General features: G+C 42.7%; 6 protein-coding genes across 6 annotated transcripts; 3 read left to right on the top strand and 3 right to left on the bottom strand.

The window, feature by feature from the left end:
• Nucleotides 1-1,728: 1,728 nt before the first annotated feature.
• Nucleotides 1,729-2,707, top strand: BYT42DRAFT_503257 (major facilitator superfamily domain-containing protein; the record flags this gene model as incomplete). Its single annotated transcript, XM_051564888.1, has 4 exons — nucleotides 1,729-1,826; nucleotides 1,899-2,156; nucleotides 2,217-2,539; nucleotides 2,610-2,707. The coding sequence occupies 4 exons, from the start codon at nucleotides 1,729-1,731 to the stop codon at nucleotides 2,705-2,707; spliced, it is 777 nt and encodes a 258-aa protein (XP_051419870.1).
• Nucleotides 2,708-4,747: 2,040 nt separating this feature from the next.
• On the top strand, nucleotides 4,748-6,378 carry BYT42DRAFT_607990 (uncharacterized protein). The gene is made up of 5 exons (XM_051571190.1): nucleotides 4,748-4,852; nucleotides 4,923-5,158; nucleotides 5,214-5,476; nucleotides 5,544-5,813; nucleotides 5,914-6,378. Exons 1-5 carry the CDS (start codon nucleotides 4,826-4,828, stop codon nucleotides 6,246-6,248), a joined length of 1,131 nt encoding a protein of 376 aa, XP_051419869.1. The 5' UTR covers nucleotides 4,748-4,825; the 3' UTR covers nucleotides 6,249-6,378.
• An 887-nt stretch (nucleotides 6,379-7,265) lies between these two features.
• On the top strand, nucleotides 7,266-8,943 carry BYT42DRAFT_585138 (SMAD/FHA domain-containing protein). The gene is made up of 4 exons (XM_051569952.1): nucleotides 7,266-7,736; nucleotides 7,797-7,941; nucleotides 8,019-8,088; nucleotides 8,158-8,943. The coding sequence occupies exons 1-4, from the start codon at nucleotides 7,458-7,460 to the stop codon at nucleotides 8,600-8,602; spliced, it is 939 nt and encodes a 312-aa protein (XP_051419868.1). The 5' UTR covers nucleotides 7,266-7,457; the 3' UTR covers nucleotides 8,603-8,943.
• A 154-nt stretch (nucleotides 8,944-9,097) lies between these two features.
• BYT42DRAFT_607988 (50S ribosomal protein L32) lies at nucleotides 9,098-9,832 on the bottom strand (the record flags this gene model as incomplete). Its single annotated transcript, XM_051571189.1, has 2 exons — nucleotides 9,724-9,832; nucleotides 9,098-9,498 (listed from the first exon to the last, which is right to left on the bottom strand). The coding sequence occupies exon 2, from the start codon at nucleotides 9,491-9,493 to the stop codon at nucleotides 9,098-9,100; it is 396 nt and encodes a 131-aa protein (XP_051419867.1). The 5' UTR covers nucleotides 9,494-9,498; nucleotides 9,724-9,832.
• A 43-nt stretch (nucleotides 9,833-9,875) lies between these two features.
• On the bottom strand, nucleotides 9,876-11,160 carry BYT42DRAFT_585134 (uncharacterized protein). Its single transcript, XM_051569951.1, has 5 exons — nucleotides 10,952-11,160; nucleotides 10,798-10,889; nucleotides 10,704-10,742; nucleotides 10,549-10,645; nucleotides 9,876-10,484 (listed from the first exon to the last, which is right to left on the bottom strand). Exons 1-5 carry the CDS (start codon nucleotides 11,102-11,104, stop codon nucleotides 9,927-9,929), a joined length of 939 nt encoding a protein of 312 aa, XP_051419866.1. The 5' UTR covers nucleotides 11,105-11,160; the 3' UTR covers nucleotides 9,876-9,926.
• An 842-nt stretch (nucleotides 11,161-12,002) lies between these two features.
• Nucleotides 12,003-13,096, bottom strand: BYT42DRAFT_617624 (Myb-like DNA-binding domain-containing protein; the record flags this gene model as incomplete). Its single annotated transcript, XM_051572198.1, has 2 exons — nucleotides 12,003-12,388; nucleotides 12,457-13,096. 2 exons carry the CDS (start codon nucleotides 13,094-13,096, stop codon nucleotides 12,003-12,005), a joined length of 1,026 nt encoding a protein of 341 aa, XP_051419865.1.
• Nucleotides 13,097-13,463: the final 367 nt, after the last annotated feature.

The following is a 13,463-nucleotide window of genomic DNA, read 5'->3' as shown; positions in this document are numbered from 1 at the left end:
GCGTGAGGAACTGGATCATTCTGCTGAAATTGTCATAAAGAAAGCTAAGAAGCCTTCCACCAAAAGATCGATTGCTGAATTTAAGTTTAGCACTATAATTCTCGATGTGTGCATGAGTGTAACCATCGTGGGTTGATGACCATGATGCAGGTCCCAAGTAGGGCGAACAATGCTTCGTTGTCACACTTGCTTCAGTTAGGCACGTAACATAATCGCTTCATGATTTGTGTATCTGGCGGAAATAGTATTTGGAACAAAAATCATAATATTTATGGTTTCGTTGCTTCCAATCAACAACACAAATAACATTGCCCAAGCATGGTATCATATCCTCATGTTTGACCATCACGAGAGTCAGTACTCTGCGAGCAAAAGACTCTTCTGCAAATTCTGCAAAAGTGAGAATGAAGCGTATTTATTGCTTTGCAAATGTTCCTTGATTGCAATGCAGATGAGTATCGCAGACCGAGCTTTCTTTTATACCTGATCCACTTTTGTTGCTTTCATGGGGGTATCACAGCACCATCTGCGTTCGAAAACCTGAGCTACATCAGGCTTGCCGTAGGTTTATCCGCAGTATCAGGGAAAACTCTTTCCCACTGATCCCAGTGGCTATTTGCACCTTATTTGGATAAGCAACATAAGACGTGCGAACACACAGCAAAATCAATCAATTGCTTGCTCTTTTCTTATATCCTTTTTTCCACAAACTATACCCGATTCTTCGATATTCACTTCGATTCATTCTATTATGACAGATGACATTGGCCGACCCGATGATAAATTCCCAACGACAAACACATCTTTCGAAAAAGACAACGAGTTGACTTTGAATGCACACGATGAAACATTATTTCAAGAGAAGAGCAGCGGCCTGGCTGATCCAGCATTATCAGACTCACTTAAGCGTTCGGAAACCAGGAACAATTCAAAATGGAAGATCTGGAAAAAGCGCAACGGCATCAGCAATACTGATCCGCAAAAGTTTTCGCCGCTTAAAAAGAATTTGATCCTCTTAATCGTTGCGCTGGCGTCGTCCATGTATGTGAAAGCAAGATGGTTACCAAACCCCACAACTGCTAACGAATATTTGCTCTGCAGATCACCTATATCCACGACCATTTATGTATGTGAGAACAAGCATATTAAAGCGAATCTATGATCTCACGTAATTTCGTTTCTAGTACCCGGCTTTGGTTCCGATGCAACTAGCGTTCCACACAACCGATACTGCGATGAATGCATCTTGTAAGTTCTTTTTTTTTTTTTTTTTTTTTTTTTTTTTTTTTTTTTTTTTTTAGCCCGCCGTAAACACGTTTGGTTTACTGATGAGATAATCTATACAGTGTCAATATTTACTTTTTTTACGGCATTTTTCGTGAGTACCAGGATCGCATCATATGATGACCGAGCAACAGCCATATCTCACAAATGATTTTGTCTTAGCCATTGCTATGGGCTTCTTTCGGTGATGTATATGGTATAGATTTAAATGAAACTTACTACCATGCCTTGGTAGCTAATTGCACTATACTAGGCCGCCGAATCATCTACTTGACATCATTCCTTATTTCAGTCGTCGGCAACGTCTGCTGTGCGCTTTCTGTGAATATAACGATGTTTATCGTATTTCGGGCAGTGAGTGCGATTGGTTCATCGTCTGTAAGCTATCCCTGATGTAAGCAGCAAATAATTTGTTTTTAAAATAAGCTGCCTTAGGTTATGTCAATGGGTGCAGGAACACTGGCGGATATATTCGAACCAAAAGAAAGAGGTCGGGCATTTGCGCTTTATACCTGTGGCCCGCTCCTAGGCCCTGCCATTGGGTAATATATTTCACACACTGCAATATGGTATACAATCGGGTCGCTTATCTTTTGTTATTATTCAATCAATAGTCCCATTGTAGGTGGTTACCTGAATGAAGGTTTGGGTTGGCAAAGTAACTTTTGGCTTGTGGCTATTTTTGGTTTCATGATCTGGTTGGCGATTTTGCTCTTCTTGCCCGAAACTTGGCGTGCTGCACCTGCTTTACCAACGACTTCCGTAGTTGAACAAACCAAAAAGAAAAGTCCAAGATGGCATGTCAATCCACTATCCGCGCTCAAATTGTTCCGTTATTTGAATATTTCTCTCACGGTGCTCTTCATCAGCATGTTGTAAGTGAAAAAATTCTGAACTTGAAAAAAAATCATCCCACGAACTGAGTATTACAGGTTCTTGGTATTTTACTTGGTCAATACATTGTTTACACGGACTTATACCATACAATATGGGATGGATTCTGGGACGGTGGGACTGTGCTATCTCCCAATGGCCGCCGGTGCTATGTCCGGTAGTAATATTGGCGGTCGTATATCCGATCGCGTGTATAACCGACGTGTAAAGCAAGCCAATGGTGAAGCTGTTCCTGAGATGCGTATCAGTTTTGTCATTATCGGTATCTGTCTGTTCATTCAAATGGCCGCATTCACAGCTTATGGATGGTGTGTTCAGAAAAATGTTCATTTCGCTTATGGCCTCGTTTGTCTATTTTTCGGTAAGAATTACTTTAGCGGCCAACATAGAACCGGGACTTACTTGTTCTGATACCTTTCATATGACTTTAGTGGCTTTGGGTCTTATGGTTCCCTTGGTAACGGTGTCCACGTATATCGTGGACTGTTTCCGTAGACGAAGTGCTTCCGTCACAGGTAATCGTCATTGAATGATATTTTTTTTTTTTTTTTTTTTTTTTTTTTTTTGGAACAATCCATATTGATGCAGAGAGTTTACAGCTTGCAATAATTTTGGACGATACCTTACGGCAGGTATTGGTGCGCTTGTCGCATCGGATTTACAAAGAGCTCTGGGTGATGGTATTTTGTTTACCGTTTGTGGTGCCCTCGTCATTGTCAGCACGTCAGCTTTGGTCTACGTTAAATCACACACACAACAATGGATAGAGCAACGCAAAAATTCAGCAGAATAAATGTACATAGAATTTAGACATACTAAAGGGAATGTCATGATGCTATACGACCTCTTTGTTAAAGTTTGGAATTTCGTTTGAAAAAAAAAGTAGTTCATGAGTCGTATTTAATAAGCTTTCTAGTGGGTTAGTGATTCATAGCAACAGGCTCATGCAAAGGCAGCTTTCTATGAAACAAGGTTTTTCGATTTGGCCCACGGACATATTTAATCCGCATAAAGCTGTTCCATATAGTGCCGTCTGTTCGATGGAGATGCATCAACCTTGAGTGTGTTTTTAACTGGTCACCGTTGATCATGAGTTGCAAAAGTGCACCACAATCATCCCGATAATTATAACGGCCAAGGAATTCCAAAACCACCACCTTTCTCCAACCTACGGTGAGGTCCACACATTTTCCCGAAATCTGGAAAAAAGAACCATTCGAATCTAATACGGAGCTTTTGTCGCAAGAACAGGATATGAGAAGGGTGAGCAATATGCATCGTCCCACTATTTTTAATATTAGCAGTTCTCGAGGGATCAACTGTTATTATTGAATTTCATTGTTTGGGCTTCATCAAATCCCCTGTGACGGATATCTGCAATTCATGTGGAGATGTCTCTTTCGACAGAAACAGAATAAATACTGTTTATTTCAAAAGTCACCGTAGAAATTTCAAAATCACAAAAAAAAGGAAATTATGATACAGACAAAAAAAGAATGGCAATACAAGAAAAAGACATAAAAAAGCATAAACATCAAATGATGAGAGTAAGTCAAACATAGAAAAATAAAAGATAATTAATTCACGAGTTGGAAAATGATCAGATTAGGGAGAGAAGAAGACATAAAGAAAACAAAGAAAACAAGAGCCGTCAGTAAGATTATATCTTATACAGCTTTCTTACTACATTGAAAAACTTACCGTAACCTCTGGGAAGATGGTCGCCCACTCCCAGAAGTCCGCATCCTGGGGGAGGACGGCCATAACCGCCCAGGAAGAGGCGAGGAAAAACCAAGAAACACCCAGAGACGGCAAGAGGAACCCCCCCAAAAAAACCAGACGTCCAACCAAAGGACATAGGAGAGAACGCCAGAGAAAAAAAAGCCCGAGCACAAGCCCGACCACGCGGAAAAGGTCACAAGCGGGAGACAAGATCAGGCCAAAAAAGTTCTCCGGAAGGAACGGAAGCAACGCCAAAGGGAAAGGCAAGCAACGCGGACAGCGGAAAAAAAAAGAAAAAACCTTCGTGACTGGGGCCAGCAGCAAAAAGACATCTTCACCAGGACGGGACCAGAAAGAATGCGGAAAAAGGAGGGGTGCTTGCTACCCTGTAGTGATTAGGTGCCCAATAGGTGCTGCATTGTAATAGAGAAAGAAAGCGGTCAAACGTCGTATTAAATACTGTTTGTTACAGGTTATCGAATATCTCATCTATAAATTTTTGGAGTTGTTCGGAGGGCCTTTTATTATGGACGCTGTCCATCGAAACGTATCATTGCATTTTCGATTTTTAAGAAATTTTGAAGTTCCTACGGTGACTTTTGAACAGGAGTATACACAATGTGACAAAAAAAACCAGAGCAATAATAATCAAAGATTTTCTTTTTTACCACAATCAAGTTTACATCGGCCCATAACTTATTAAATGAGCAAAACAAAAGGTCGCCAATACTAAAGATTATCGGGAAATGTGGATGCGAATGTGAAAGTTTAACAGTCGCCAAAAACAATATTGCATGGTTATGCCACGTGTTGTGGGTTCAATGTGTCGGAGTTGCATCACGGTCCACAAGGCTTCCTTGACCCATTGAATCATTTGGAGCGACTCCTCTTTCTTATTGTTCCCTCCTTTTTTTCATTAGCCACCATGGGCATGATATGGTCCAAGCAAAAGGTACACGCCAAGCTTTTTTATTATCAACCTGCATTTACAGTTCACCTAATCTAACTCCAATTTACTGTAGACGGACCCCAATGATTACGAACGAATTTTGTCCGAACTCGATAGTAAAATCCAAGAAGCCGAGGTCAGACTAACTGACATCAAGATCCGTCAACGACGCACAGGCGTATTATGGGTTATCTACAGCACAATTGTCTGGGTTGTGTATCTCGGATATTGTCTCTTGACATTGCATGGGCAAGACGTGAATATCCACACTTTTTTAACAGCGCTACCAGCCTTCCTTTTTCCTATTTGGTAACATAAGCAGGAATGAACGTGACCCGGGCAAATATTAATATGTTCTTTATAGCATTTATTACACTCGAAAGTTACTTGGCTGGTTCTACAGCCGAAAGCAGACTTCCGAGGAAGCGCTTCTTACTGCACTACGAGCGGAACAGAAATTAAAAGTGGAAGAGTTGAAAAAGAAAACGTCATATTACTCGACGCAGTCATTGCTCGATCGATACGATGAAGCAGCGCAGAAGAAGAAACGGGAACAAGAGAGACTCATGCAACTACAAAAACAACAGCAACAGCAACAACAGCAACACTTTGCTCAGAAAAAGCCAGGTACGTGATGATAAGATCGCCTGTCAATGAGAAAAGGGACTTGGTATTCATACATGGTGCCATTTAGTATCAATGCCTGCTCCGCGGACTGGACCAGCGCCACAAGGAGGTAGTTCATCCGCCGGTCCAATGTCGGGAATTGCCAACAAGGGGCCGAGTGGAAATCCCGGTTTTGTGATGATGCCACCACCTCCCCCGCCTCGAGCACCTCAATGGTACGATAAAATTGTGGATGCCTTGGTGGGTGATGATGGACCAGAAACCAAATATGCATTAATTTGCAACCATTGTTTTACGCACAATGGGCTTGTTTTGCCGAATGAAATCGATACTATACGTAAGGGTTTTTCGCTTTGGAGTTTTATATTAATAGGGTGATGCTAAAACATCGTTTTTGACGACATTTTTTTTTTCTTTTTCCATCATTTTTTGCATAGAATACGTTTGTCCTCATTGTAAACACTTCAATCCTTCGCGCAAATCTCGGCAGCTGCACCCCGATGGACCTGTCATTCCTCCCCAAACGCCTACACCCGCGATATCTCCGTCTCCAACTTCGGCTCAGTTACCTCAACATGACACCGACGAAACAGTCGGTCGTAATCAATCACCTGATGCAGCAAACAGTGCAGAAGGGACCGAGACTCCCGATGAAGTTATCGCAAAGTACAAACAACAAATCATGGACGAGCAAGATGAGTCGATTGCCGAGCGTGTACGCCGTCGCCGCGTTCACAAGAATGGAGAGGAGGGAGATGAGTCAGATAGTTAATTGTTTCAAGAGATCACTTGCATAAAATCCGTATAGTCAGTATATCGATCGGGCGTGTTGATAATTATCACTCTTTAAAAACCGATGCAATTTGAAATTCAATAACAACATACATAACATAACAATTACATCGAAACTCTCGTTATTATATAACAATTCAAGTTTCATATTGGGTAGTGTCATAATCGTAGGATAGGGGATTTACGAGTGCAGCGGCAAAAATGATCGGGTGAAATGATCTATTTTCAGTCAACTGATCCGATTTGCTTGCTATTCGAGCTGTTGAGATGGTTTTTTTTTTCATCCCGAACGATGTTGGATTTGATGAATAGCGACCAAGTCAAAGTGACTTCGCATGCCGCATATTCATGTTTCTGGCATGGTATGGTATATTACGTGGTGCCTTGACTTATTGAGGGGCAAGAACTTGCACCTGTAGTTAATGGCAAACAAAATATCACGGTAAGGTTTAATCTAACGTAGGTTCTTTCGATGAACTTTGTTGAGGTGTGCGAACTTTTGCTGATGTGACGCTTGATTGGTACCTTTGGGTAGCTCCAATCTGCCCAATACGTCAGTGGTGACACCTTTTCTCTCTTTGTTATTTTCATCAAGAACAATCCCCGTACCGTTTGACTTGCTGAAACTGGGTAGTAAATCTTAAAAGGAAACCGTCCATCCACACTTGTAATTGAATCGTGTGAACTACCTGGGTACCCATTTATGGCCATGTGAGTATAAATCTCACCAACAAAACCCTCACCTTGTTCGTGCGATCGCTCAAGCACCTCCAGCGCCCAACTCTCTATACGCGCATGATTTTCCTGATGACAAGGCTAAAAAGTAAGATCAAGATAGGCAAATAAGATAAAGAAATGATAATGTGAGACATTATATCAGTCAAAAAGTCAAAAAATAGACATCAAATGTCAACTGCACAAGATGATGTCATGCAGCCGATGAGAAGCGGCGGTTTGACGCTGCGTTAAGAAATGCCGTGCAGGTCCAAGTGGATTGCTGTAATGGCGGGAGATTTATATTTAAAATAATCTACAGGTGGCTTTACTCGTTCTTTTCTCTTTTCTTTATTTCTTTCAATTGCTCCTTCTTGGATTCGGTTATCCTCCTAATTTTCCCCGCCTTCCATTTAACTGTTGCTCCTTCATTTTTTTTTCTTTGTCTGGTTTTCCGTCTTATAATCAAAAGCCTATGTTGACGGCCACTGCGGTTACGTTTCCCAGGGAATCGGCTTCGGGACCTGGAGTGCAAACCGGCAACACGGACACTTCGTCATCCGTCATTCGCATCGTGCCTCATCTCGACTCACCGCGATCGCTGGTGTTTGCTATTGTCGAACGTGAACTTCGGGAAGGTGTTGCGATAAAAATTGGGCGTTTCACCGACAAATTCTTTATGCCTACTCGAGTCACTTTCAGATCAAAAGTCGTGAGTCGTGGTCATGCGGAAATTTGGACGGAGAATAACATGGTAAGCCGGTGAGCTGCCAGTGGACCTCTCTTGTGTCACACCAAATGACGAACAGCGTAGGTATACATTCGTGACACCAAATCATCTTCCGGCACCTTTCTCAATCGTGTGCGGTTGAGCCCGCCCAATCAAGAATCACGGCCATTCGAACTGAAAAGTGGAGACATCATCCAGTTGGGTGTAGATTATCAAGGCGGGGCAGAAGGTACTAAGCGAATTTATTGTGATTGATATGAGAATGTGATCTGATGATTCCTGTACTATCGGTTTGCGGCTTCTCAGAGATGTATCGTTGTGTTAAAATGCGCATACAGTTGAACCAATCATGGGAAAAGCAGATCAATAACTTTAGGTAAATGCTCGCATAAAGAAATAGAGAATGAAGACGGTGCATGCGAATAACTGTCTGCGCTTCCATCAGTATACAGGCATTTAGAGCGCTTCAGCATCACATCCATCACGATCGACCGCCGTCAAACGAAGATTCAAGTAAAAAAGACGCAGTATCCATTGAAGACTGTTGCATTTGTTTGTATGCCATCACCCCGTTCCAGGCACTATTTGTGGCTCCCTGTTCGCATACATTTCATTATAAATGCTGCCGCCCGCTGCTGATGAACCATCCCGGGTTTCAATGCCCGCTGTGTCGATCTTATGCTGACCTGGAAGCAAGCGTCGCCGTGGAAGTGAACGAAGTTCTCCAGATCATCAAAAGCAAGCAAATCTCTCACGTTGGCAGTGGCCAAGCACCAGCGGTAACAAGTTTGGAAATGTCATCTTCCAATTCGTCTCCCAGTTGCGGTAACTATCAGGAAAACGAAACGATACGCTCAAAGCCGCGGGTGTTCACACTATCCATTACTTAGAATTAGCAGCCTTGGGTTGCCACGAACCTAAAGACCCCATGGACATTGATTGACACTAAGCATCTACGTCTTCAACGACGCAAAAACAAAAAAAAAAAAGAAACAGAAAAAAAAACCAGCTTCTTCTCTTCCTTTGTGTTCTGCTTCATTTTCACCTCAAGTTTGTCGTTCATCTGTAAGATGGGCGACCACCACTTTTCGTATAAGAACTCCAACCGTCTCATTGTGACGTCCTGCCCTTCTTTTTCTTGTTTCCCCCCTTTGAATTCTTTCATGCCATTAAATATTCAGCGCCATTTCCCCACTTTTGCATGCCAAAACCGAAATCCACTCAACATCCAAAATTCACAAGTCAATGTGCCTTTTAATCATTTCCGCATACATACAAAAAAAGGAATCAGACAGAGAGTAGAGAAAAATAATTTTTCTTGGTGAGGAGAACACAGCACATTACTTCTAACAATCAATGACTGTTCCAATGTGATTTTTTGCAATTTACTCCTGAGATCTGAGACGGGCACCGGCGTTGATGACCTTGACGTTGAGTTGAGCGGCGCGCTCGAGGATAGCAACACGCTTCTTGGAAGAGACGTTGTGGGCAATCTCGGCAGCGTAGGTGCGGTTGTGCATCAACAACAATTCGACTTCACGGACGTTGGAGACGGAGAATTTGCGGAAACCGTTGGGCAACAAGTGACGAGTCTTCTTGTCGGAACCATAACCGATCTTGGGCATGGGAGCTTGACCCTTGAAACGTCTGCGAACGCAAGAATCAATACCCTTGGGCTTTCTCCACGATTCACCAACACGCATGAAGCGGTTAGACTGGTGGCGCTTGAAGTGAGCACGACGCTTCTTCACGATGTTGTGCTTGACGGCAGGAGTAACCATTATGACTAGAGAAAAAAAAAGGTTAAGGTGTCGATCAGCGATGGTGAACACATTACACAACGGACAGAATCCGGGAAAAAATGTAGTTGCCTCGTTAGGCGGAGAAAACTCGAACTGATCATAGTTTGAGCTTTATGGAGATCTCATGGTTTCAACAAGTGTATGATCGTTCTCGTAAATTCTCTGACTCTAAGGATTAACCTACTATTCGATGGATGGATGATGCTTACCCTAAAATCAATGGATGGATGCAAAGAGGAAGGATATCAAAAGCGAGCCTTCATTTCACCACTTCAATCCACCCGCCCCCGTTTCACACACCGACAGCCACACCTCGTCCTATGAGCCCAATTTTCCTTTTTTATTTTTATTTTTTTTATTTCAGCTACAATTTTTTTCCCTTCAATGCACAAGACTGGAAATTTATTTTATTTTATTTGGCCATGTATGACTTATCTAAGCGCTCTCGAAGGTGCTCAGCTGCCGTTGGTACATGTTCTTTACTGTCTTTTGGAGTGATCAAAGGACTGGGAATAGCTGCCAACGGCACGTCGTCTTCTGCGTGAAGGAAATAAGCAATCGAGTAACGATCCAATTGGTTATGTTCTGGCAGAAACGTGACACGATGGAGAGTCGATTTAAATAGACCATTGGTCCAAAATTCCATCTGATCACCAACATTGACCACGATGGCTTTATCAATGATGGGAGCCGAAATCCATTCGGTACGGCTTGCTTGCACTTCCAAACCCGGCACGTCTTTTTGAAATAAAAGAGTGACCGACCCGTAATCGGAATGAGCACCAGCACGCACAACTTCCTTATACACCGCTTCGCCCCCTCGAGGATACTTTAGAAATCGGAGTGCTTCCCCTGTTTCCTTGTCATAACCGTGCCGATCCGCAAACCAACGTTTACCGCCTTCTGATTCAGGAATGCTTAGGGCCATAGCGAAAAATTCCAGTACGCGAACGGCCGTATTGTGGCATGTCTAATCATCCAGTTATTGATGTGTCGCTCTTGCATAGCATAGTAAGGGGTGCGAAATGACCTACCCTCGAAAAGTGTTCAATAAATGCTTGGTCTTTTTCAAATAACGGAGGAAGAGGCGCAAAGGCTTTGCCGTTTATGAAATTCTTAAAGTTGAATGCTCTGAAAAGAAAAATAGTCAAATCATTGATCTTTTGCTTTCCGCTTGAGACACACCTACTCTTTATGATCGCCTTGACGTTGATGTTCCGGGTCTAGCCTGAAAAACCAGTTATGGAAAATAGTCTGTCGGTTGATTGAATATCGATTTTTACCTTTCGCTGTACAATTCAGCGTAGCCGTGGTTCTCTGGTGTTCTGGCATATTTTCTTTTATCCTCGACCGGTTGATTGAAAAAGTCTTTACTCTGTAGAAGCAAATGAATAACTGTGATATAAAATGATCGTTATCGACAAATCATGGTTTTACCAGTTGAAACGCGCGCTGAATATCTTCTCTCGGAATACCGTGATTTATCATGTAAAAGAAGCCGATCGATTTGCAAGCATTCAATACCTCTTGCGCCACCTTGTCAGGCTCACCACCAAAATCAATCACCGGAATTTCACGAACCACCGACATTTTTGTATCAAATGATATTGGAAATAAAAGGTGAGAAAAAAAAAATAGAAAGTGGCTGTCCTCCAAGTGCGGAGCCAGCGTTTTGTGATTTGTATTTATTATGGCCCAGGGTTTTTTCATCTCATATGACTCAACCAATCAATTCTTATTGGCGGAACCTGATGCACCCAAGCTGCATATTGTTCCACAAAGAGTCCACCGCTCTGAACTTCACTCGATCGTCAATATTTGTCCAGTCGTATGATTTGGACCGCCATCCTCCGGCGGGCAAAAGGTGTCCATAGTTTCCAACGGTCAAGTAATATTTATAATGGCGGTATGTATCATGTCGGGAATCAAGCCAAAGTTGGCCCTATACATTACGCATTATTATCATAACACTGTCTCGCTTAGCCGAAAAAGGATAGGGTAAGCAATGCCGGGAAATAAATGATGGTAAATATGCCTGTAGGAAATAGCTGACAAGGCGCTGCTGTATAAATAAGATGGTCGTGTTCAGGCACGCCTATCGCGGCAAAATTTACAAGTAGTCGATTTCTTAATGCATCAAATTTCCCATGAAACACAAAGCCTGACCTCAAGGGTAAAGCAGCCAGTTGACTATGACTTAGGCCGCGCTTTCTGATGCATATAAAATTAATTTGCTTACTGAATTGAATTGGTTGATTTCATCCTGCCGATGCGCCCCAGTCAACGTGACAAACTTGTCTTTTATAATTGTAACCGACGAGAGATGTGTACACATTATTTTCAGTCTTGGGCGGAGCAAATTTTTCGCCAACAACCATATTTTTGCAGAAGCAACTACAGCATCCCAAGGACGAAACGTTTGTCAAATCAATACGCATTCCAGCTCCGAGTAAGGTATAAAATATCTTTCCCATTACCATGAGTTACTTTAATTTTTAGTTTCTAATGCGGTTGAGCCACGGTTATTGAGTTGGGTTACTTCACCATGGACAACCACGGCACGGCCCTTATCTACCAGCTTTTTAACCTTATAGTAGTGGTTCCACATATCTCTACCGGCCCGGCGACAACCCATCAATTGACGTACTTTCACCATATCCCGATGCTTTCCGAAAAGATTATACACTTTCATCTCTTCCTGGTCTGTCCAAGGAGATCGATCGACGTTGGGATCCAGCGCGTCGCGGTAATGCTGGCTCAAGTGCCGCGGTGTACGTGTGCTTTTGATCACTCTCCTAATTAGCGCGAAATCTTTGTCACCATATTTTGCCACCGCTTGCATGATCTGAGCATTTTCTTCCTCGCTGTAGTGTCCTATATGCGACGACATTTTAACACCGTCGACTATACCAGCATCATCTTTGTGATTTCTTGTCTCTTACCTTTAGTGGGACACATTGTAAATCGCCATCGTTCATAACACTGACGTCGATTCCGAGTCTTCATCTCGGCTGCTATGACATCCCATTTCTTTTCCACACCGTACATCGCTAAAAGCTTTTCGAATCGAGCCACTTCGTCTTCGGACCACTTCCCATAATTCAGCTGAGGATTGAGGGTGTCTTGCCATTTTTGCTTGATCTGCCACATAGGTCGAGGTACAGGTAATAACTTGCGTACTTCTTGCCAGTCTAGCTGATTAGCAGACGTAATATTTTTACACAGTGCTCGAAGAGTATCAACTTCTTCTGCAGACCAAGGTCCGTTGTAGCCGTCCTGTTTCATGTACGTCTTGTACCGCATGAAGCAATGAGAAGGAGATCGCTTATCAAAATGTTTGGAAATAGCTGTCCACGATGGACCATGCTTTTGTACAAGTTCGACCAATTTCTCAGTTTCCTCGTCAGACCATGATCTCCGGATTCTCTGATAGTCCATGTTAATGTGCTTCATTTTCAGCGCACTGTCCACGGTAGAGAGCGGGCGAAATTGCAAGGCGCCACAACATTTGACATTGCTGAAGACCGGTTTAACTGGACCGACGGAAGTGATCGCTCGAAAAAACTTGAGTAAAGTTGGCATGCCGGGAAATATTCGAACAGTGCTTGTGTCGGGATATGCTTCGCGATCCCGTCACCGCGATCATGAATTAATTGACCGTGACTGTTTGCTTCTTCCAACAAATCCGCCGCATAATGACCCAAATCACACAGCTGTCCCCGTTGATTTATTTCCTGAATTGTTGAACCTTTTTAGCCTTCACATGGTAGATCAAGGCAGCCCGCAGGTTTGTGGATGTAATAGCGATTAATAAATCTCAACAAGGTGTACTTTTGCCGTCGATATACTTGCATGTGACACTGGAAAATAAAAGACTCTACAAGCTCCATAGGGGTAACTATGATTCCGAGCAATTATATCTCACCGCAATGAGTATGGCACAAAATGT

The sequence above is a fragment of the Radiomyces spectabilis genome, assembly GCF_025331425.1.
Source record: "Radiomyces spectabilis strain NRRL 2753 chromosome Unknown BYT42scaffold_13, whole genome shotgun sequence".
NCBI lineage: Eukaryota > Fungi > Mucoromycota > Mucoromycetes > Mucorales > Radiomycetaceae > Radiomyces > Radiomyces spectabilis.
The sequence above is the reverse complement of the archived record's forward strand: the minus strand, read 5'-3'. Positions and strand labels throughout refer to the sequence as shown.